The 24,266-nt window shown below is 42.6% G+C and overlaps 1 protein-coding gene across 2 annotated transcripts in view; it reads right to left on the bottom strand.

Moving 5' to 3' along the window:
• Positions 1-24,266, bottom strand: part of PDZD11 (PDZ domain containing 11) — a 93,299-nt gene that overhangs the window by 67,339 nt on the left and 1,694 nt on the right. For both annotated transcript variants that reach the window (XM_069209722.1, XM_069209730.1), the window contains exon 2: positions 4,741-4,875. In XM_069209722.1, the coding sequence (XP_069065823.1) occupies positions 4,741-4,833 (93 nt within the window). In that variant the 5' untranslated portion in view covers positions 4,834-4,875. The remainder of the gene's footprint in view (positions 1-4,740; positions 4,876-24,266) is intronic.

Below are 24,266 nucleotides of genomic sequence, written 5' to 3'. Positions count from 1 at the left end.
TTATTTTGGTTAAGGTGAGAAGATTCCACTAAAGGTCTCTGTGTTGCTGTTTACCTTTGAGCTGGGCGTTCGGTTCCCATTGGCCAGCCGAAGCAGTTTATATTCTAAAGGCATCTCAGACCATTTATGTAGCTAAGACACAGTGTCATGCACACGCTGGGCTCCTATACTTATTCGATTGGTTCTGAGATGCACGTTGAAACAAACATGCTGTTGAACTGGCAGTGCTTTGACAACTAATGGCTTTGGAGTTGTGTTCTCATCGCTTTCAAAACAAACTAAACAGCTCACTTGCTGTTTCCTCTGAAATGACAACCACAACACATCGGCCTTTAAATCCATCCAGTGGCTTGCATTAGAAGTATCCATTGAAACAGCTTGCCTGGTACACAAAGCACCCATGACTACACACCAAAAATAACTTGCAAAACTGTCCTGAACCACCCGAATGCTCAGATCCGCCACCCAAAGGCAACTGTTGACCCATCAGTCAGTCTATCCACCTGCATGGCTTCTTTCCCTCTGTGGAACTGCCTACATGACTTTAAACTGTAAGGGTTCTACCTCAAATTCAGAATATTTCCCCCATGCATCTTGGTAAGCATTCCCTCACCACACAAGACCTCTACAGATGGATCACATGCTCTGCTAGCTGGACACCCACACGGTCTTCGCTTCTGAACTGAAGCTCTCGTCTCTTGTTCTTTGAATGTTTTATCATCAAGATAAAATCATAATTATCAGCAGGTTATCTGCAAGCACTGCTGCTCTATGATCGACTGATTCCCCATCACCAAGTCTAGAAAAAAATATTATAATGCAAACTGTTATCCGCTAAAAAGCTCTTCAGGGCCAGCACAGAGTAGTTAGCAGTGCTCAAAATAAAATAAAATAAAATAAAATAGTGATGGCAGGTAAGTTTCACAACCACCACATCTTCAATGTGTCAGAGGAGGCCTGGACTCAAACGGTAGGTCAATGCTAGTGATACGTGTAGCAAAAGACCTGGGCTGGCAGCACCGAGTGTCCACGGGGGCTCCAAAATGCAGTGATGGGCTGGAGACATGTCAAAATTATATCTTCTAGAGAGGAAAGAAGCCAATCCTTTAAGAGCTAGTGTCCACGGTGAAAATGGCATTGAGAGGTACAGTAACACCAGCAGGCCAGAGAGTGGCCATCTCAGTTATTCAATCTATCGCTTTAAGTGTGGTTGCTTCACTGCTACCTTCAAGTTTGCTAACAAATGAATGCTTAAAGTCTGGTCTGAGATGTTTGATGCCATTAGGATCGAAGGATGATTTTGTTTTTCGGACAGAAGAGATTAGGCTTATTTCATTATGATGTTAAGACATAAGAGTTTAAAAAATAAAAAACTGGTGGTGCAAGATATACTATTTCAATTTCCTGAGTAAAGGTCCCAGAACTGCATAATCTTCCTAGGACAAGGATCTGATGTTTGAAACACCTTGTTGTATTCCTACAAGTTCACAAGTTAGATAAGAACTGTTAAAGTAGATTTGTATGAAAGACTAGAAGGATAATTCTACGTATTGCCAGAATGATTATTTGTGGTGTTTTCTTCAAATAGTTCATGACCTGGGAAAAACAGCTATTAAAAAGAGAATCCAGAAAGTATTTCACTTAATATGTAATTGTGGGAAAGAAGGCTTTTGTAGGTTGGAAGATCTTATTTTGCAAATACATGACTCTAGACTAGCCAATCGGGATTCTGTGAGGCTTCTCCAGCGGTGTGTCATAGTGCTCCCAAGCAATACATAGACTGTGGTTTTATCATCCGGATTTGTTCCAGTTTTTTGACTGAGTGCCCACTAGCATGGATATCTCTGGATTACCAATTAGCTTTGGTGTTATGGACTTCATAGTCTGCTTGTAAATGATCTAATGCATCTTTTTGCTTAAAAGTGAGCGAGGCAGAGTCTGCAGATGATAACTGGTCCTTTGATAAGAATGCATAGAAGTCAACCTTTAGACTGATATCATAAAACGTTATTCTCAAGTCTCTGATGATGGATGGTTAGGCCGAGTCAAAGGAATCACCAGAGAATCATGGAAAAGGCTAGATGCTCTAACTAGTTGAGAGACACAGACTAAAGCACTTCTAAATATTATAAGGTTTGGAAGTTCACTTTATCGAGATTTGTAATAAGAGCTGTTCCAAGACATTGAGGCCAATCAAATTCTTTAAAGCAGCAGCCAAGGTGTGTTTCTTGCTCTAGAATATTTATGAGGTCTCTTAAAAATACCTCTACAGTGAAGTAATGATTCCTGATGGTAAATAAATTACTGAGTTGTGAACAGTAAAACGTTCGAGTTGTATCATCTGTGGAATGTGAAAGACCCATGTTTTAGAATTGGGGTTAGGTAAGAGGATCAAAAGGAGTTCAAAGGAAAAGCATGATGTGAGTCTGTAACTGCTGGAGAATGTTGATTTGTGGATTAGTGAAAATCCGCACGCAGATCGTTATGTTCTCTCTTCAAGTATTTGATCATAGATGTGACTACAGGGTAAGCTTGAGCAGGAGAAAAGTGAACTCTTAATGACAATTAGAATTTACAGCACTGACTTGTTGACATCGTGGCATGACAACAGACTGCCCAAAACAATATTATACCATTTGGGCAAAAGAAAAGGTGAATGACCTGTGGAATTAAGAATCTCACAAATATTGAGAACAGTTAGAAATTGTCTCCACAAAAGCATGGTACGACACGAGGGGGCTAACTAGGAACCGAGGTCCAGTACTAAGGAGGTGTTGCTAGAGAGTATGCAATGAATAAACTGAAGCTTGATGAAAAGAATTAGTTGGTTCAGATGTTGGAGGACACAATGAAAGTAGTGGAATTCAACCCAAGAGTTTCGTCCGAGATCAAAGATGCCAAAGGCTTGAATGAAAATTCGTAGAAATTATCACATAATTGAGAATATCATCAGACAATTGATCCCCTGCGTTTTTGGATTCCAATTATAGGTTGATGTGGAAGACTACAAATAAATCAGAATCTGGTTGGAGGTGCAGACTGTGAAATAGCCCATGCATCAGAACCAAAGGTAACAACACAAATTAAGTGAAACAAGCACCAACAATTGTGCTGCAGTTATGGAGAGCGACGGTCCAAGAGAAGACCCTGCTGACACTAAAGAAATGGGCAAAATATTTTATGGAACTTCAAAGATCTTTGTTTTTCCATAGACAACCTCTATTACAGAAGACGGGAGCTGGAATTTCAAGAAAGACCTTCACGCATATGGAAAGTCTGCAAGGGTGTCACATTCTGCAAGAGTGAGACTTACGCAGAAGGAAACATTGTAGTTCTACTAGGGCCCAGAACATACAGATGTCCTGCTGAAAAATTGTGAGAAGAGACAGAACAACTCAGAAGATGGAGAGAATTGCCACCTAGAATTGCAAGATGAAGTGGCGTTTATAAGACTATGAGAACGCGTAAATAATGTCACTGCTCACAAATAAGACAGAAAGCAGACATGGAAAAGAATCAATTTGTTTATTCATCTGCAGCGCTGCAGAGAGCCCGGCACACTTCCGACTAGCGCCTCTGCTGAATGAAACATACACACACTATATATATATATATATATATATATATATATATATATATATATATATATATATATATATATATATATATATATATATATATATATATATATATATATATATATATATATATATATATATATATATTTCTATTTTCAAGACATCATTGGTTATAATTGACATATATCAGTAAGGAAACAAAATATCAAAGTAGGTGCACACATCCTTGAAAGGATGTAGCTATACATGTTCCTGACAGATTTACCACTTTTGGGCTTCTTAATTTTAGATTTTCTGTCTTTCCCTCATTAGTTTAAAAATAAATTAGATGAGGCCTAGTCAGGAACTTTCCAGGGTAAAAACACATAACTAAGCAGAATGTCCTGCAGACTTCAGATAACATCAGCTATCCCCACCAGTAAAGGAAACAAACTTTGGGCTATTAAAAGTTAGAATAAATAATACTATTCAGCTGTTCCCAAGCGGCAGGAGTATTTGGTGGTTTATGGTATGTGAACAGATAAGCATTTCTCAGAAATAGAACACGTAGACGGGTCTACTAGTTAATAGGAATAAATTAAACTTGTCTGGCGCAGAGTAAATGTGAACTGCATGAAACACAGAAATTGAACGCTCTCAACTATAAGAGATGTGCTGTAATAAATGGAACACTGACTGATCTATATACTGGAAGCAGCCGCATGGTCAGGGGTGTGGGTCTTTGAAGTTTGAATAATTTACTAAGTGCCAAGAGGAGGAAGTCCTAAGAAATGAGAAAAATATTAGAGACTAAAACCACAATTAGTAGTGACTGAGCAGTCGTATTATAGTATCAATAATTTCTATTTACATTAGAACACCTATGTGACAGGAAAATAAACATGTTCTGTTTATTATGACAACTAATAAAAATAAACAGGAAAATAATCTGGTGACAACCTATAGGAGACCAAATAGTAAAGAAACTGGAAATCTGTGTGAAATACTCATGTATGGTATGTGTGCAGAAGTTATGCCCTATGCAAACCTTTTGTGCAGAATTAATGTCTCAGTAAATTGCCTCAACACTATTTCGTGCACTTTTTTCACAACCATCTCCCTGCCCCCCCATCGAGAAACAAGAATGAAGATAACAAACCAGCATGACAGAACTTCCACTAACCTCATGAGGTGAAATCCAGGCAGGCGGGTTCTCGTAGACGGGTAGGAACACTACAGGGTAAGGATAATCATCGTAGGCAATCCGGTTGTCCATCTCTGAAAACAGTCCAGTAAGGCGCAATACCAGGGTTTAGAACTGTCAAAGTGAGAACATAAGGAAAGATGGAGTATTAATTGCACTTTTTTCCCCAAACCTGACTTGAAAGAACGCAGACCAAAACTACATTACATGGAAACAGTCTCAGGGTTGAGTTATAGACTGTCAGGCATCAGGTACCAATCGGACCCCTGCACAGACTTAGGGTTGCCCTCGCCCTGAAGGAGGAATGCATCTCCAAAGTCATCCTGTACATTTAGGATATTTTACTTACCTGGCACATAAGACAAATTCAGTTTTTATAAATGCAGAGAGTTCTGCAGTATCCATCACCCCAAAGCTGTCATCTTTAAGATCCAATCGAAAAAAGGAAAGTTTTACTGAGAAGCTACAGCTGGCAATGTGTCAAAAAAAGCGTATGGATCAGGACTGGTCGATAGCAATCATTGCTTACTCAGGACTGCAGCTGGTTGTGATTAGAGCGGTCAGTGGATAAAGTACAATGTAAAGTTAAACCCAGAAGAGCAGGATATTTATCAGCAGCTTTCGGACCCCCATCAGATGAATTATAGATAAGAGGTCTTTTAAAAGATGCCAGTCTAAAACTGCTCCTAGCCCCAACTGAGTGGCAGTTTATTTTTCAAAAGTTACCCAAAATATTTGGCAAGGTAAGGTTATCTGTTCTCTCCTCTTGTCACAGATAAATGAAGATGGCAATGTTCGAGTGGCCGATCCAGACTCTCCTGACAGTTACTGCTAGGTGAAGTACAGGCTAGGGTGGTGTCCATGGGCTGGAATCAGACCAGGGAAAGAGACCATGGATAATGCCTTTGTTCCAGTATTAGTGGAAAGAAGAGCAATCTGGGTGGTGCACACTCCACTGCCTGTCACATTCATAGACTTCTCTGCAACCTTCGGGGGAGTAAATCATGGTCCTGTCCTAGAACAATCTGTTGTTGGGGAATTTCACAGTCTGTCAGAGTTGGCGCCCTTTCCACAGATAATAGCTGGATTAGAATAAAGCTGGGCACTGGGTTCCAGGTCTCCAAATGAAGTGCAACCAACACAGGGCTTTTTCCTGACCTTGTTATTTTGTCATAATACTTCTGATATGGGCTTGGACAGCATCAAACCTAGAACCAGTACCCTAAATTCTTTAAATGGAAAGCATGTGGTCTTACATTTGCAGTATATATTTTGGTGGAGGCTCTTGCTGGCCAAATACTAGTGCCCGTGGTGAAGCTTATCTATATTATATTCTGTACACTACAGCTTACATGGCCTACCTATTCATGCAGTCTAGCTAACAGTCTGGATTTAATTGTACATCTTCAGCCTCACGAGTCATGTTACCTGTACTGTGAGCATTGATTCCGCTCGAGTGGGCCTGACTCTTCATGGCCATTCACTTAAACCTAAACTTCCTAAAATACATGTCCAGATTAACTCACTGAATGCCTCATTGCGGTATGAAATGGACAAGGAGAGGCCTCTCAGTCTAACCCCTGGCATGATCAGGTCACCTGGAAGGCCACCACTCCATTCTTGTGAGCTCTAGGTGTGGCATGGCCGCATCAAGAACCAGAGCATGGCCGCATCAAGGACCAGAGCATGGCCGCATCAAGGACCAGAGCATGGCCGCATCAAGGACCAGAGCATGGCCGCATCAAGGACCAGAGCATGGCCGCATCAAGGACCAGAGCATGGCCGCATCAAGGACCAGAGCATGGCCGCATCAAGGACCAGAGCATGGCCGCATCAAGGACCAGAGCATGGCCGCATCAAGAACCAGAAGCATGGCCGCATCAAGAACCAGAAGCATGGCCGCATCAAGGACCAGAGCATGGCCGCATCAAGAACCAGAGCATGGCCGCATCAAGGACCAGAAGCATGGCCGCATCAAGGACCAGAAGCATGGCCGCATCAAGGACCAGAAGCATGGCCGCATCAAGGACCAGAAGCATGGCCGCATCAAGGACCAGAAGCATGGCCGCATCAAGGACCAGAACACAGCCAAGAAGTCGAAGTATGCCGGTCTAAATGGGGAGCTCGGTCAGACTGCTGTAGGGGTGATCCATGACAAGCTCACAGACCAGACTCTGCCTCTAGCCCTGGCTTTTTACATCTAGGCTGAGGCAAACAGAGACCTGTCGAAAGTGTTGCTGCCAAGGTCAGCCGGTTGTATCTTTCTAATGAAGCACCTCTGCAATGGAATGTGCGATGGCTACTAAGGCCAGGATAGTATGTGGGGACGAGGATGCAGTGCCGCAAGTGAAGGTATTTCCTGCAGGCTATCTGGATGGGCGTGGCACTGATAACCATCCTTATCCTGTCCTGTGACCAGAAAGGAAGCCCCTGGGGATCTCTCTGTAGGAAAGAGGCTTTTTAATAGACACTTTGCACAGCACACAGCTTTACATGACTGGGTCATTTGTTGGAGTTATGCTGATTCCCAAGTCATGGACACTGGTGAGGCTGTAGGTTCCTACTTATGCTTAAGGCTCAAAATCCCATTCACCCCTTACTTGGCTCCCTTGCTTTGATACTGTAGTAGAGGCGGTCGCCCTACTCGGACTCTAAAAACTGTTACATCAGTGAGTAAGGGAATACACAATTGTATCGTATTCTTAGAGACCGATTAGAAATTGCCAATTCTAGTTTTTATTCTTCTGATTTGAAGTTAGATATGTATAGCAAAATTCTAATAGAAACAGATATTCTCTTCCTGGATTCAAGATAAATGCTCCAGAAAGAAGTAAATGATGGTGTACTGGGAGGTAATTCCTTCGCAACCAATCTGAACTGTTTTGGAAACACTGAAAATGTGAGAAAAGAACACTGCAAGGCATCTGCATCATTATGACAACTTTTAAGAAGTACAGTTCAGAACCTTACCACAAACCCTGGGCACCCTTACATCAGGGTTAAATTTGGCATAGGCAAGCTGAGCCACGGCCCAGTGCACTTACAGTTAGAGAGGAACACATGTAGCTCACCTCACCAGCTGCGCTAAATAGAATAACACTTTTATTCCAGGCGGACAGTTTGGTTCATTACTTCCAGAGTGCAGGCTGTATATACAATCTTGTTGGCCTTCCTCCAATTACCTTTCTCCAAACCCCAACCCCAGAATCACCAATGGGAAGGAATAGGAGGGGAGAGAGGATCAGGAGGAGGTCCCAAATTTGGTTTCACCAAGGGCGCTGTCTGCGGAAAGGCTTACCATGTCTTAACAAAGCATGAGGATGTAGTGTTTATAGGTGTCTAGCGTTAGGATAGATTCAAAGTGGGGAAGTGACAACCCACAGCAATTGAGGCGATCAGAATTCGAGAAATAAAAACAAAGATGATTTTGCTCCGAGGTTTTATTTTAGGCATGGCTGCGCTTCCTGAAGACATCTGTCATAATATTAGCCTAAAAGCATTTCATTTCCACCCACATGTTATTTTTTTCGCAGTTCTGTCAAACTCTGCGTCGCATATGGCGGCAAAATCTCAAGTGTTGCAGAGACGACATATTTAGAACAGAAAAGGCCTTTTTCTCCAGTTACTACCAGTACCTGTTGAGAAAAACGCCCCTGCAAAAACATGCTATTTTGATCTTCAGACAAGCAACGCTGAGCTTATAAATATTCCTCTTATTGGAAAAAATGCCCTCTCGTCTCCACTCCTCAACCCCCATCCTGTGGGAGAGATCCTAGAGTCCAGGGCGACCACAGGCATTGCCAGGAGCTTCTGTTGACTGGATGCTTGCTCAAGCTTCACTGAGAGACGACTGGCAGAGTGCATGCAATGGCAATGCCAGCTTCTCACATAGCACAGAGGCATCATGGCAAAAGTGCAAACCCATGTGCAGAGAGGGTGCAGTGCGGGCGTCAGCAGTCCAGCTGCCTCGCAGGTGTGGCACCCACAGCATGGGGAGAAGCGGTGCAAGGTATCCACACATGCACAGAACAGGTACCATACTGGCCGCAGTGGTGCAGAACACAGAACAGAAAGTACAGGCAGCGCAAGCTTCCTACACCAAACCAACATGGAGTCTAAGCAGAGCAATGTAAGCTTCCGTTACACATAACATGCACAGCAGGGCCAGAAGCCGGGTAGGCCCCATCACGACACACACAGCATGCACACAAAACTGGCACAATACAGACAGCAGCAGTAGAGGTTCTGCTGATGTACAGAACACGTACTCCATGCAGCACAGGGAGCAGCCCCGCAAGCTTCCTACACACAGAACAGGTTCATTATGTTCAGAACAAGATTCCAAGAGCAGCAAAGCAAGGTTCCCCAAACACAGAAGATGCACAGCATGGGCAGAAGCAGCGCAAACTCCCTCCCAAACATACGACTACATACAACGAAGACAGCGGCAGTGCAAGCTTCCTACACACAGAAATCTGGAAGTATACAGGGAGCAGCAGTGCAAGCTTCGTTGATGTACATAACAGGTAAAGCACAAGCGTTAAGCCCTTCTCACACAAGCACACGAAAAGCAGCAGCAGTGCATGATTCACACATGCACACAGAAAGTACAAACAGCAGTAGTACAAGTTTTGCCCACATACAGAACAGCCACAATACAGGCAGCAGAAGTGGAAACATTGAGACCATACGTAGGACAAGTATTGAGGCAGCAATACTACCAGCTTCCCCCACACAAACCACAGTCACAGTGCTGATAGTAGCTGTGCAAGCTTCCCTCACACAGACAAAACATTAACAGGAGGGCAGCAGGCACATTATATGCAGGAACACATGCAAACCTCCCTCACGTGAGAAGGCTTTGGGATGCTACATGCATTTAACAAGACCCAAGAAGAATCCAAGCAAAAGGATGTTATTTCCCATCACCCATCTGTGCAGGAAGTAACATCACTGGTTTCTCACTAGCGGCAACCTTTGCAATTCCCACCTCCCAGGACCTACTTAATGGCAGCTACAGCACAAATGGCAAAAGCTAAGCCTGTGTGCTGTCAGAGCCACGAATCCTGATTCTCCCCCTACCTACCACACTCATTAGTGCTCCCAATGCCGGCTGCCGCTCACTGCACTGCTGTCCCACAACACAGAAGGAGCATTCTCCTCCCGCAAGTGCTCATGCGCTCTCCCACAGCCTTCACCCACTACTCCAGCACACCGAGAACATGTCAAGACACCACAGACAAAGACAACTTCAAATCAGCAGGAAGGCATTACCGCCAGCACATACAGCTCTTGCAGATCACATTGACGCTGGCAATAAAAGCAGCAAGGAAATCTTTGCCATCAAAGATTCCACAGCACCCCCTACTCCCTCCAGCAACATCACCCCTCTCACAGGACCACTAAAACAAGCTCCTGGGATTCTTCTGTAACAAAATCACCTTGACATATGGCAACATTCACTCACACTCGCTTTGACCATTGCGCCATATCCTCTCCCTCTCCTGGCTATTAACAAATAGAACATAAGCAGTGAGCCTGGTACCTTACTCCTTGGATGCCTGGAAACTCACCTGCGTAGTGCCTCACAGTTAATCGCTCAGAACCACCCTCTTCAACACATACATGGTCTATCTGGCCAATGTTATCCGAGCATACGACATCAACACCCTCTCCTATGCTGACGACACGCAACTCATACACTCCCTCTTGGACAAAACTGCCAACACAAAAACCAAATTCACTGCCTGAATGACGAAAACGCTAACTGGATGAAAGACAAATGCCTCCAGCTCAACTTAGATAAGACTGACTTAATGATCTTCAGCAAAGACACCACACTATGGGACAATACAGCACAAGTCAACATCATCACTGCATCCTGCTTCCAGAAGATGCTGATCTTCAAATGGCTCCCAGGCAGCACTGGTAAAATTGCCACTCACAGTCTAGTCAGCGGCAAGTTGGACTATGGGAACACGTCTACATGGGGACCACTAAGCAACTCACTAGAAGACTATAAATCATCAAGAACTCAGCAGTCAGACTCATCCTCAACCTCCAATACAGAATTCACATCATCCTACACCTCTGGGAGCATCACTGGCTCCAGATACACAAACACGCTTATTTCAAACTCCTCACACACACATTCAAGGGACTACAGAAACTACACCACCTCTCCTCCTTCTCTTGTGGGGGATAATGCTGCCATAGAGGAGGCTCCCAGCAAGCTCAAGGACTCCAGAGGAGCTGCACACAGCATCTTGAAGCCCTCCAGAGACCCTCACCAGAGACCACTGGAGAACTACAGCAAGTTCAACAAAGGGAAGCTGAACTTACCCTTCAAATCTTAGGGAGGGGGGGGGGGGGGAGGTTGATTTTCTTGCATCACCAAGTGATGTTTTTGAAAGCATGTACAGCAGCCTTGACTCCTTGAGCTTTGCCCAGCATTGCATCAGCAATAGGGCCTGGTTACTAGAAAACTCGCCACAAACCACACAAGGGGTCCCCCAACAAACTGTGGGCTGTGCAAAGGACAAGTAATAGACACATTTCTTCTGCCACCCAAACAGGAGCTGTGCCCATAAGCTCTGTTTCTGACTTGCTGGCTCTTTGCAGGACACAATTACAAATATCGCATTTGGTAATTAAACTGATGTTTTAACCCCACTGCCCAGAGACCGACTCTCTAGGAGCCCAGGTCACAACTACGATACCAGAAAGCTAGCTTGACTTCTCTGTTTAGGAAGTTAAACTCTCAGAATACTATAGATGCAGGTTCCCCTTAATACAGAAACAGTATGCACACAAGTATTCCCAACTCCACTGTAATCTCCTACTCTGAACTCCAGCCCAGCTCCAGCCAAATATATATTAATAAAAAACAGGATTTACTGTACAAAATCATTACGCCAATCAAAGACATACCAATCCCAACCTACGCAAATTAAATATATAACACACTTTCCACATATACAACTATGTGGCCCCTAGGATGAAAGGGAGTAGCAGCAGCCCCTCCACCCCACCCCCCCCAAAAAAAAATGCAACAAATATCTACTACGACCATAACATATGGGCGATGATATGTCCACAATGAGGATGTGTTAGGGGATGCCTGTGTACTTGTTGTGGGTGCCACAAAACTTCTGACCCCCCCAAACTCTAAGAAATGGACCCCCGCTTTCTTCACCCATCCAAAGCCCTGAAAAAGATTAGTTAACGAACCACAGAACAAGGTTGTAAATCTGACAATTTCCCGTAATCACTTTTGAGCACTTGGGTGAGAGGATTACCACTACACCTGCATTTTAAAGTGCTTCATAAAATGACATCTTCTCATGTCATATCACTGGCTGAACATACAAATGTACTGTAGACAAGAGTTCAGCATTACTGTATCTAGCTCAGCCTTAGCAGGATCCAAACATGAGCTAGGTCCTCTGTGCTTTACCAGCTAGCCTGTAGCAACAAGAACCATTCTACTGTCTCAGACCCAAGACATCTGTAGTCTTGCCTATCCTGCCAAATTTAAAACAATAGTTTGTTGTAGAGTGCACAAATACCACAAGGTTTCCTGGCAGTCTGTGTCACTAGAGACAAAGGTTGTTGGCTTCTTTGTGAAGGATTTGAAGGGTTTCACCATACAGAAGGGCCAGTATGTGACTGCAGAGTGGAGGAACCAAAACCAGAAAAGAGGGTCAACCAGCTGAGAGCTGGTGTAGTGTGCAACATGTAGCAAAAGTCATCTGCCAAAGCGGGTATGGAATATGCAAGACCTGTAACTTAAGTTCAGACTTAGGGAAAGAAAAGTGCAGAACCATACACCCTTGCCAAGTAGATGTGATCAGCTACCTGGAGCCCAGCCACCATATCAGGTAAGCTTTGCTTCAACCAACCTCAGAGGATAGCCCTCAACAAGGCATCACTCGCTAAGCATGGACACAGGGGTCACCTGTTTGAGTCTGTTAGTAGCCTAGCAAGAGTCCAAAAGCCCTTTACTTCACAATTCACACAGCACATTTAACAGGTGCGCCCTCCCTGCCTTTTCAAGTAGCATGAAATCCATCTCTCATGCGTATCGCAATGCAGCATCAATGAAGCAAGCACTATCACTCACAGGAAACATCCTGAACATGAACCTGCAAACAGCTGACCGCATTACAGCCAACAATATTCAATGCCATCTTTACTACTTAAAACTAGCTCTCCTCGTCTGTCAATCACAAGTCATGATCTGGTTCTCTGGGACTACACAGTCGAGGAGGTTGACTGGTTCCTGGTAGAACCATCCGGAAGAGAGGTGTAGTGATACCGGTCTCCCCACCCCCAAACATTGTTCATCTATTTTGAGCTCCTCTTCTGCTACCTTCCTCTGACTGGCACACAATCTAACCACCCAGCTCCAAACCAACATCCAACACAGCAACGTCCAGTATCATTACAGCAGCAACCACCTGCTCAAAACCAACATTTACACAGCGAGGTCCAGTCTCATTACAGCAGCATCCACCAGCTGCAAATAAACATTCAACACAGCAAGGTCTCATCTCATTACAGCAGCACCCACCAGCCCAAACCAACACAGTGAGGTTCAGTCTCATCATAGCTGCATCCATCAGCTCCAATCCAACACAGTGAGGTTCAGTCTCATCATAGCTGCATCCACCAGCTCCAAACCAACACAGTGAGGTTCAGTCTCATCATAGCTGCATCCATCAGCTCCAAACGAACATTCAACACAGCGAGGTTCAAGCTAATTACAGAATCTACCAGCTCCAAACTAACATTAAATACTTCGAGGTCCAGTCTCATTAAAGCAGCACCCACCAGCTGCAAATAAACATTCAACACAGCAAGGTCTCATCTCATTACAGCAGCACCCACCAGCCCAAACCAACACAGTGAGGTTCAGTCTCATCATAGCTGCATCCATCAGCTCCAATCCAACACAGTGAGGTTCAGTCTCATCATAGCTGCATCCACCAGCTCCAAACCAACACAGTGAGGTTCAGTCTCATCATAGCTGCATCCATCAGCTCCAAACGAACATTCAACACAGCGAGGTTCAAGCTAATTACAGAATCTACCAGCTCCAAACTAACATTAAATACTTCGAGGTCCAGTCTCATTAAAGCAGCACCCACCAGCTCCAAACCAACATTCAAAAAAGCTAGGACAGATTTCATTACCACTCCACCTGCCAGCTCCAAACCAACATTCAACACAGCGAGGTCCAACGTCATTATAGCAGCATCCACCACTTCCAAACCAACATTCAATAAATTGAGGTCAAGTCTCATTACAGCAGCACCCACCACTTCCAAACCAACATTCAATAAATTGAGGTTCAGTCTCATTACAGCAGCATCCACAAGCTGCAAACACACATTTAACACAGCAAGGTCCAATCTCATTACCGCAGCATCTACCAGGTCCAAACCAACATTCAACACAGAGAGGTACAGTCTCATTACCGCAGCATCTACCAGGTCCAAACCAGAATTCAACACAGCTAGATCCAGTCTCATCATAGAAGCATCCACCAGCTCCACTCCAAACCAACATTCAACACATTGAGGTCCACTGTCATTACAGTAGATCCACCAATTCCAAACAAACATTCAACACAGAAAGGTCCAGTCTCATCACAGCAACATCCACCAGCTCCAAGTCAACATAATGAGGTCCAATCTCATCAAAGCAGCATCCACCAGCTCCAAACCAACAAAGCAAGGTCCAGTCTCATCATAGCAGCATCCACCAGCTCCAAACCAACATTCAACACAGCAAGGTCCAATATCACCACAGCAGCATCCACCAGCTCCAAGCCAACACAGTGAGGTCCAATCTCATCAAAGCAGCATCCACCAGCTCCAAGCCAACACAGTGCCGTCCAATCTCCTCACAGCAGCATCCACCAGCTCAAACCAACACAGTGAGGTTCAGTCTTGTCAACTAGCACCCACCAGCTCCAAATCAACACAGCGAGGTCCAATCTCATCATAGCTGCACCTACCAGTTCCAAGCAAGGTAGGCCCAATGTTATTACAGTAGCATCATCATCCAGTCCCAAAACAACTTTCAATACAGCGAGATCCAGTTTCATTACCTCAGCATCCACCAGCTCTAAACCAATATTCAACACAGCGAGGTTCAGTCTCATTACAGCAGCATCCACCAGCTGCAAACACATTTAATACAGTAAGGTCCAATCTCATTACTGCAGCATCTACCAGATCCAAACCAACATTCAACACAGCAAGGTCCAGTCTCATCATAGCAGCATCCACCAGCTCAAAATCAACACAGCAAGCTCCAATCTCATCATTGCTGCACTTACCAGCACCAAGCTAGGTAGGTCCAATGTTATTACAGCAGCATCATCCAGTTCCAAACCAACATTCAATACACTGAGGTTCAGTCCCATTACAGCAGCACCCGCCATCTCCAAACCAGCATTCAATACAGCGAGATGCAGTCTCATTACAGCAGCATCCACCAGCTGCAAACACACATTTAATACAGCAAGGTACAGTCTCATCACAGCATCGTCTACCAGGTTCAAACCAGATTTCCACACTGCGAGATCCTGTCTCATAATAGCAGCATCCACCAGCTCCAAACCAACATTCAACACAGAAAGGTCCAGTCTCATCAGAGCAGCACCCACCAGCTCCAAACCAACATTCAACACAGCAAGGTCCAGTCTCATCATAGCAGCATCCACCAGCCCCACACCACCATTCAACACAGCAAGGTCCAATCTTGTCACAGCAGCATTCACCAGTTCCAAACCAACACACTGCGGTTCAGTCTCATCAAAGCAGCATCCACCCGCTACAAACCAACACAGCGAGGTCCAGTCTCATCATAGCAGCATCCACCAGACCCAAACCACCATTCAACACAGCGAGGTCCAATCTCATTACAGCAGCATTTACCAGCTGCAAACCAACATTCAACACAGCGAGATACAGTCTGATTACAGCAGCACCCACCAGCTCCAACCAACATTCAACACAGGTAAATTACTAGATGATGTCCACCATCATTTATATCACAGCTGCAGATTATGGCACTCTGTGGGGCAAAGGAAAGGCTGGAGTCTCTGGATGTAGACAAGGAAATTTACTTGCAAGACAGACAGGCTTGCAAGCATGATCACAGCTGTCAAGACGGGAACATTGCAGCCAGGACCAGAGCAAACTAGGTCTTACTCCCAGAACACTGAATTAGAACGCTAATAGGTAAGCAAAAACAGTAAAAGAGGGAAAACATTGTAGTCCACATAATCCTCTCTTTAACGAAAAATAATGCAAAGCCTGCATGGATAGACAACAGAAGAGAACTACAACAAAGTTGCAAACAACATAACAAATGCATGAATAAATAGAAACAATATATTTCAGTCAGGGAACTTTGAGCACTCTGCTCCTCTTTATCCTGGTTTGCTGTGGAGTATCAACACGGTTAAGATAGACAATAGCTGTGCCACTCGCTCAGCAATGCAAGAGAGTTCACAGAGACTGTTGTTTGAGAATTACTTCCTTCTGACAGAGAAAATATAATTTCTCATGAAGACACTTTCCAGAGAATTTCATCTAGCACACCCAGAAGCACAGTCCGCACACACTCATTTCAGTACAGTCCCCAGACCACAAAGAACAATCAAACAGAACATTCCCTAGCAATTGCCTAGAGTACCCTATAAATTGAGTGTGCTCATTGGTAAAACATACCAAATTCCTAAACTATCACCCTTTAACTTGGGGCAATACAGAGGCTTTGCACACCTTGATTACTTTTATAGGTGACGTGAATTTGGACCAGCCCTAATTGCATCAAACAAATCTCTTCACCATTCAGGATTGACGGGTTTTAGGATCCTCACCTCTCAGTCTAAAAAGAGAAATACCAGTCATGCTATGTGGAGTTGACATATAACTCCACACTTTTTCTGTCAGATACATTTCAACACTTTCCCCACACGTGCCAAACAGATTGGTCCTTTTGCCTGACAATAGAATTTAGTCAGTACAACATTCCTAATTCTATCTATGCACTCTTGTTACACTATATCTATCCTTCAAACTTTGCTGTTATTGCCTACGGTTTTGCATAGTGCCCGGAAAAGGCTAATTTTCTTGCCTGTGTTACAACGTCTGCCCTGTGCAGCACAATTAATGATATTTCCAAGATGTGTTTACATTCATACTGTAACATCTACAACAGTTTTTCTTATTCATGCCCTTGCCAGGTCTACCCCTGTAATTCAGATACTGTTCCGGTGCTGATGCTTGGATATAGCTGATGGAAGAAGTACCTTTTTCTGAAGCTATTAAACAAAGCCTTTGTTTCATATCGAGTGAACGCCAAAAGATCTTTTTTTTGTCTAAGCCAATCATCTCAAAAAGTGCAGTGTTCCTATGAACTAGAAGTCTCTCCTGTATCTTTTCATAGAAGCAACTGAAGATACATCGATCCCTTATGTAAACATGTATATTACTCTCAAAATCACAAGTCGAGAACTCGCAAGCCTGCAATGTGCTCTTTAAAAGAATAAAAGAAGAGATATAGGCTTCAAAAGTATCTCTTTATTGAAGATCTATACATGGACGCAACTCCATTTGCTGCCACCACCTCGCGTGCTGGAATCTCCAGCGTATTCCAGAACAGTCAAGTACGGCACCAGCTAAGCAGTACACAAAATATATTTCCCTTTAACAATATACAAATAAATGACAATAAAAATACACTGATATATTTAAGATTATGTATCTACTATTAGAATAGGTACATATAACTATAATAATAAAATGATACAACTCCGAGTTCCTTGCTAACACAAAACCCATCAATATCTATAGGTAACATTTGTAATATAATGAAGAAATGTTCATATAAAATATTCAAATTTCCTCTGTTTTACAATTCTCCTACCCAATCTCCGTCTCTGTTCATTCGTGATAGCATTTCCGATTTCACCATCAACTCTCCTTTTGCCAGTAATTCTATCATATGAATTTCTTACACTTGCAATGGCAACGGACTAAAGGAATCTGCCACTTTATTTTTCACTCCTGAAACATACTGCACCTTATAATGAAACAATTTCACTCAAATACATGCAATGCAGGGAGAGGCTCCTACAAGTCCTTAAGTGGTAAATACTCTTGTAAGTTGTTTATGACCACACACAAACTGACAGAAACACTCCAAGGACATTAATCTTTGGAACAAAACAGCAGATAATGCTAATCCAGAAGGCACTCTCGAAAATTGGAAACACCCCACATGTGTTATGAATGTAGTTACCTTTCTACCCTCTGGATGAAGAGGTACCTGATGATACGCAGCAGTTAGATATTTTGTGAAAACCACTTCATATCTCTAGTTAAAGTCAAGAGGTCACTAATCTTAGGTAAAGGAAATCGATCTATCAGTACATTCTTGCTTAGGTCTCATAAATCAACACACAACCCTACTTACCATTACCATTCAATCGTCTCACTACGACTGGGGGTGAATCCCAATCTGAAGGCACGACCTACTCAATCACTTCACATCTTGTAGCTTCCTCAATTCTTGCTCCACTTCATCTCTAATGGAATATCCCTTACTTTGTGAAAACAAGGCATCCTGTTTCACAATTATTTGATGTTTGAATCCCTCTAACTTGCCAATTTTTGTTAAAGAAAAATCATCTTTCTTCGTTAACATAACCGGTTCAGAACTACTGGATTTACGAATCATCCCTAGCTCATCTTTGTCTCGCCACCTTAAAGTTGATAGTCCTCTTTTTGCAAAATAGAATTTACACTCCGTCCTTCTGTTTCTGAATACAAACATTAACCCTCTGAACCCTACCATTTACATTTGCTCACTTGTGTAGTGCTCAGGATTCACACCAGTTAGTTCTAGCATTTCCCCTTATTTTTCTATAAAACGAGCCTTCCATACTTCTTCATTCACAATGGTATAGTGTATTCCTAAATCAGCTACTATATTCATTTTTATGCCTCCTAATGTCATTTCAAATGGTGGCTTCTTCTTAGTGGGAGCATTTGTTGGATTCACTTCCTATCCCACACTCCCCATCATCTTCATCCACATTATGTCTTGTTTTGTTTCCTAAATGATCATGGGAATCAGACTCCTCCTCTATCACAAACTTAACACTACTGTCCCACCTTTTACGACAGACTCTGGAAAAAAAAAAATTAACACCACATCCTGAGCATTTTTTTACTAAAAGCAGGACATCCTGTTACTCCCCATTTGGTCAAAACTACCATATCAATAGCATGTTCCTTTATTCCCTTTAAGATTGCCCATACTGTTGATCCCTTTAGGTTTAAAGAAATGTGTCATTTGTTTCTTAAACTTGTCTTCTCTTTGACTCAATAATATGCCCACAACATCCTTATGGTCCTCTCCTTCCATCACTACATTAGCAGACCTACCAGTCAGATCTGCTTTCTTAACAACTGCAATTACTTACTTTAAATCTGACAACTCCCCATTTACCCATAACCTATCTTGTATGTTAGGGTTATTTGTGTGCATAATTATTTAGGGCCAGATGTATCAAAAGGTTTTATCCATTCTGTGTCAATGGGAAAATGCTTTGGTACATATGGCCCTTAATCTCTTAGGAGTTCATCATGTGATATACCAAAACAACAGGTTCATGCTATATTTTTAGGTGCAACTACATGGCTATTAATGCTCTGTGATAGAACTTACACCAGCTAATAACTACACACATACAGTCTGAGAAAAATAAGTGTCTAGATCTTTCAATGCATGCAAGAACATCTTGACCGGGTTCACAAGCTTTTTTTCAAAGCGCTTTTGCACTTTCAATCCAGCCGATCCAATACAATGTAGCAGCAAGTATTTTACTCTTAGAAGTCAAATCCTCATCTTCAAACGTGGAAATGTAATAAATGAAATATTCCTCCCATTATTTCAATTTTATCTGGGGCAGAGCATCTGAAGGTTGAACTAGCTGTAGAGGCGCGAGGTTAAAATGCACACATAGTTGGAAATGACTTTGATACCTTTTCCTACGTAGGTATACCACAAATAAATAGTTAATGTTAGAATACATTTACCTGTTACTAGCTTGATTATCAATAGTCAAGGACCAATATCTGTATTCCACACATTCCACAACAGGTGGTATTGTGCACACAATGTTCCAGGTACATGTGTATCATAACCTCCAAAAAAGATGTAAATACGTTCACATTACAATCCAAATGTCAATCCAAAATTGAGGCATGTAAGGTGAAGTTTCGCAACCTCATGTGATGACATAATCGTTCAGGCATGATCACTGAATAGGAGTGCAAATGTCTGAAGAGCGAGCACTGCAACATTGGAGTGCACTGCAACCACTGGATAGCAACTGCTTATCCAAAGATGAGAAAAACAGACTATCTTAAGGTGTGGTACAACTGTCAGGAATTATATCCTTGTTACTTTTACATCCACCAAAATTGTTGCAAAATAATGCAAGCTATCTAATTGTATCACAGTACCTGAAATGCTGTTCAAGTCACAGAAAGTTCATGAGTAAAATTTAATTTAGATTTTGTATCAAGGCTGCCGAAGTAGAATTGCTTGTCTCCAATTCTTTGAATAAAACAATAGATACATGCTTCAAAAGTATCTCTTTAGTGCAGCCCTATGCACGAACGAGACTCCAGTTGCTGCCACCTCCTCGTGTGTCAGAATCCACTGGAAATTATAGAACACTCAAGTATGGGGGCAGCTAAGCAGGATACACAATATAACACTATTTTCGACATAACCTCACATCCTTGCTTACGCTTGAGGTGCTCCTGATTTTCTAGTGTAATGCCTGGTTCTTCAGAATACAGATTTTTTTTTTTTTTTTTTTTTTAAATCGACCAACTGCTTCTGGATATTCATCCAGAGTACAAACTGGCCCTAAGGGGCATCACCTTTTGGCAGGCTATCAAAAACGTACTGACGGGCTGAATATTTAAATGGTTAAATAGTTAAGCTGTTTATCTTGACTTCCCAGGTTTTACAGCATTGGTTGTGACAAAAAGCTTTCAAATATCCTCAACCATACTTTTCACTTAATGGGCAGTTTACTTGGATTCTGCAAGAATGGTGGTGGTTGTATCAGGTGTTGTGTAGACACCATGTTCAGACAGACAGACAGACTGGCAAAGAGAACATCTGTACAAATTGCCAACCTTATCCACGTTTATTTCTTTATGTTCAATAACCAAGCATAGTTGTTTTTTTCAGGTGTATCTATGTAGTTTTGCCAGGTTTCCACAGGTCCCAGCACACTCCAGTGCTTTCTCTAACAGAAATGTAAGGAGAGAGGATGTTGTTTGCCAAAGTGTGTGGAAAAAAGGCATTGCAACTAAGGAAAAGTAGGGGTTCAGGGCTCGAAAAATCCACTTGAGCACTCACATTGGCGAGTCTTATTTGATCAGGTCTGTTCTGTTCAGTTGAAAAGTGGAGGGTCAATAAAAGATTCCTTTAAATCTTGTTCTTATGTCACATTTGCTCTATGTTCTCAGACAGAGATCAAAAGTCCGTATTTTTTACAATAAATTTTCCTTCTGACTTCAGAGTTCAAGGACTTTGTAAGATGAACTATGTGACCCGCTGCTTAGAATGTGAAACAAAAGGATGTAGGGTGTCAGGTTTTTCCTAACACATAACATTTAAATGACTAAGTCAACTGTGCAAACATTTCAAAATATATTTCAGAGGTTGTGAAAGCCCTTTTTAATATTTCTGTGTGATGAAAAAATATTTTAATAGGATGAAAACAAATCAGAATACTTTACATGTTGATGTGCAAAGGATAGGTTTTCTGAAACCCAATTTTCACAGATTGTTAATACACTATATAGTTTTATCAATAATGCTGCAAGTTAGTGGAGAGGTTTTTGGACATTTCTTGCAAAGTTACTGTGTGTATATGACAATATGTTACCACATCATGGTTTAGTAATATATTTATTAAAAGTGAGTGTTTAAACAAACTGAAAAACACTCCTGCCCTGATGGCAATGTTGTTAGTAAACTAAAAAGAAGTCCTCGGTTATGTGGGCTAGAACTCATGGGTATGTGGGCTACATTCTTGCTAAGCATGCAGCAAACTTTAGTCTACTTAATCAAACAAAAGAGGTTTTTTGTACTGCAGAAATGATGAGCTCACATATTTGAAGGTGCAATCATATGTGAGAATTAAGAAAAAGGCGACTCTAAACTATTTGCCTAGGATCACACAATTTGAGAACCGTTTACGTGTCAAGTACATTACAGTTAGGTCGAGTAGATTATTTAAGTTATTCGCCCTGCAGGTCTAGTAACATTTTTATGATTTTTCAAGCCCTGGGGTCCATCCAAGCCAAACCACCCTGAAGTACCCTGATTATCCAGCTTTTCAGAAATGTCTGGGCTTGATAGGTTTGCCTGGGTGGAGGCCAAGGCTGGATCCGAATAACACAGCTACCCCCATTGCCAAAACCGGTCCTTTGTTTGATAGGAAAGGCTGATATGTCCATGTTGTGGTTGGTGCCTATTGTTCATGGGCTCCTGACCAAGACACAAAAGTGGGTCAGTATAGTTGTTGGGAGAAGTGTGGGACGACAGAGTAGTATAATGTTTATTATGAAGTCAATTTCTTACTATTATTGGCTTCCAAACGTAAGCCAGGGTGCAAGAACGATTGCTTTTTGCAAACTGCCCTCTGAATGACCTGACACAATGGGCAACCTCAAATTCTGTGGATTACAAATACCCACTATTCCTAAACTCAGTATCTTGTGCACATCTAAAAAAAAAAAAAAACACACACACATATGTATCCTTCATACCAGTATGAAAGTGGATTATTTGAAAAGGGTGGTAGTCCACCTCAAGGAATACAGCACTATTTTGTCAGGATAAACTGCAAAGTCACTAAATTAACATGAGCGCATCCAGCTACAGCTCTGCCAGTGAAAATGCCCTTTGGGACCAGTCACTGGAGGAACATGGTAACTTTCATTTCATATGTTTGACTTTTAAATATCAGGCACCCTATCTTGTGGATGACAGGGTGTACTTGGCAGTGACTTAATATTAGCAAGCATTTGGAAATGCAATAGGTCTCACATTTGTTTGAGTTAGAGCTACTGGCGTTGTAAACTCCTAACAAGACTTTTCTTGCCACATAAATTGAAAATGAAAAGTAATACAGTTTCACATAAGCAAACCGACTCAAATTGCCATGGCATCAGCGGAAAGCAGCACACAAAAGGAAAAAGAAGTTCACTCGCAGTCAAACCTATCAGCAAAAGTGCAATCAGCCATGTAATAGGGGCGATGTCCAAGGCGGTAACTAAACCCCAAAGAAGGGCAAACGTAAAGCATTTACCAACGAAAATAAAGGATTTTAAAGGGCAAGTCCGTGAACGAGTAATAGTGATGGGCGTGCAGTGGGTGTGGTTAAAAGCCCAGATACATATCAACATGTCGGAAAAGCAGCGCTTGTGCGCTGCTATGCTCAACCTAAAAAGCATGGTTTCTGTTAGACCTGACAGCCTTAGGGTGGTCATCACCCAACTTTTTTGTCTGCCTCCCTCCATTTTTCTAACACTGTTTTTGCTGGTTTTAGGGCTCTGTGCACTTTACCACTGCTGTCCAGTGCTAAAGTGCGCTCTCTCCCCTAAACATGTTTATAGATTACTTGTTACAAAAATGCAAAAACTGTGGTAAAAAAATGTTTTTCTTTTACAACTTTGTGTGCTCCTGAAAGCTGGGAAGACAGTCATCTTATTACAGTAAATCTTTTGTCAATACAAGTTGTACTTTTTTTTTTAACAGCACATTTTTCCAATTTTTTGAACAAAAAACGCTATCTTTAATGATTATCTTTGTTCCCTCTATAGAAATCAACAAACTCTGTAGTTACCTTTACAATCCCCAAGATTTGGGGGCGGGCGGAAACAGATAACTTTTGTGGACAAACCATTATGAATTCTAAAACACAAACAGCCCCAAACAAAGGGATCATGGGGGAAAGCCCTTGCAGTCGAGTGTCCGATGGACACTGTGAACTCCGTAAATTTTTCGGAAGACCAGCTGATCTAAGCTGATGGTCGCACAGATGCCAATTCGGTCAGATAAGAGTATACTGACTAGAATGCTGCATTGTGCCCGTCAGCCAGTGGGGGAACTCTCTAATGCTAATCCCCTTTGACACTCATCTATCCATGGCTTCTGCCTGTGATGCATCACTTGGGGAGCACAGTCGGGTATCCCCTGGTGCTAATGCGCCCAGCCCCTCTATCCAGGGCTTCTGGCAGTGATGCCTCACTTGGGGAGCACAGTGGGGAACACCGTGTGTGTAATGCCCTGTGCCCCTGATCTATCCAATGCTGCCTCACTTGAGAAGTACAGCCGGGAACCCTGCAATGCTAATGCCCTCTGCCCCTCGTCTACCCATGGTTTCTGGC

The sequence above is a fragment of the Pleurodeles waltl genome, chromosome 2_1, assembly GCF_031143425.1.
Source record: "Pleurodeles waltl isolate 20211129_DDA chromosome 2_1, aPleWal1.hap1.20221129, whole genome shotgun sequence".
In the NCBI taxonomy this organism is placed as follows: Eukaryota; Metazoa; Chordata; class Amphibia; order Caudata; family Salamandridae; genus Pleurodeles; species Pleurodeles waltl.
Note: the sequence above shows the minus strand (reverse complement) of the source record. Positions and strands in the feature narration are given on the sequence as shown.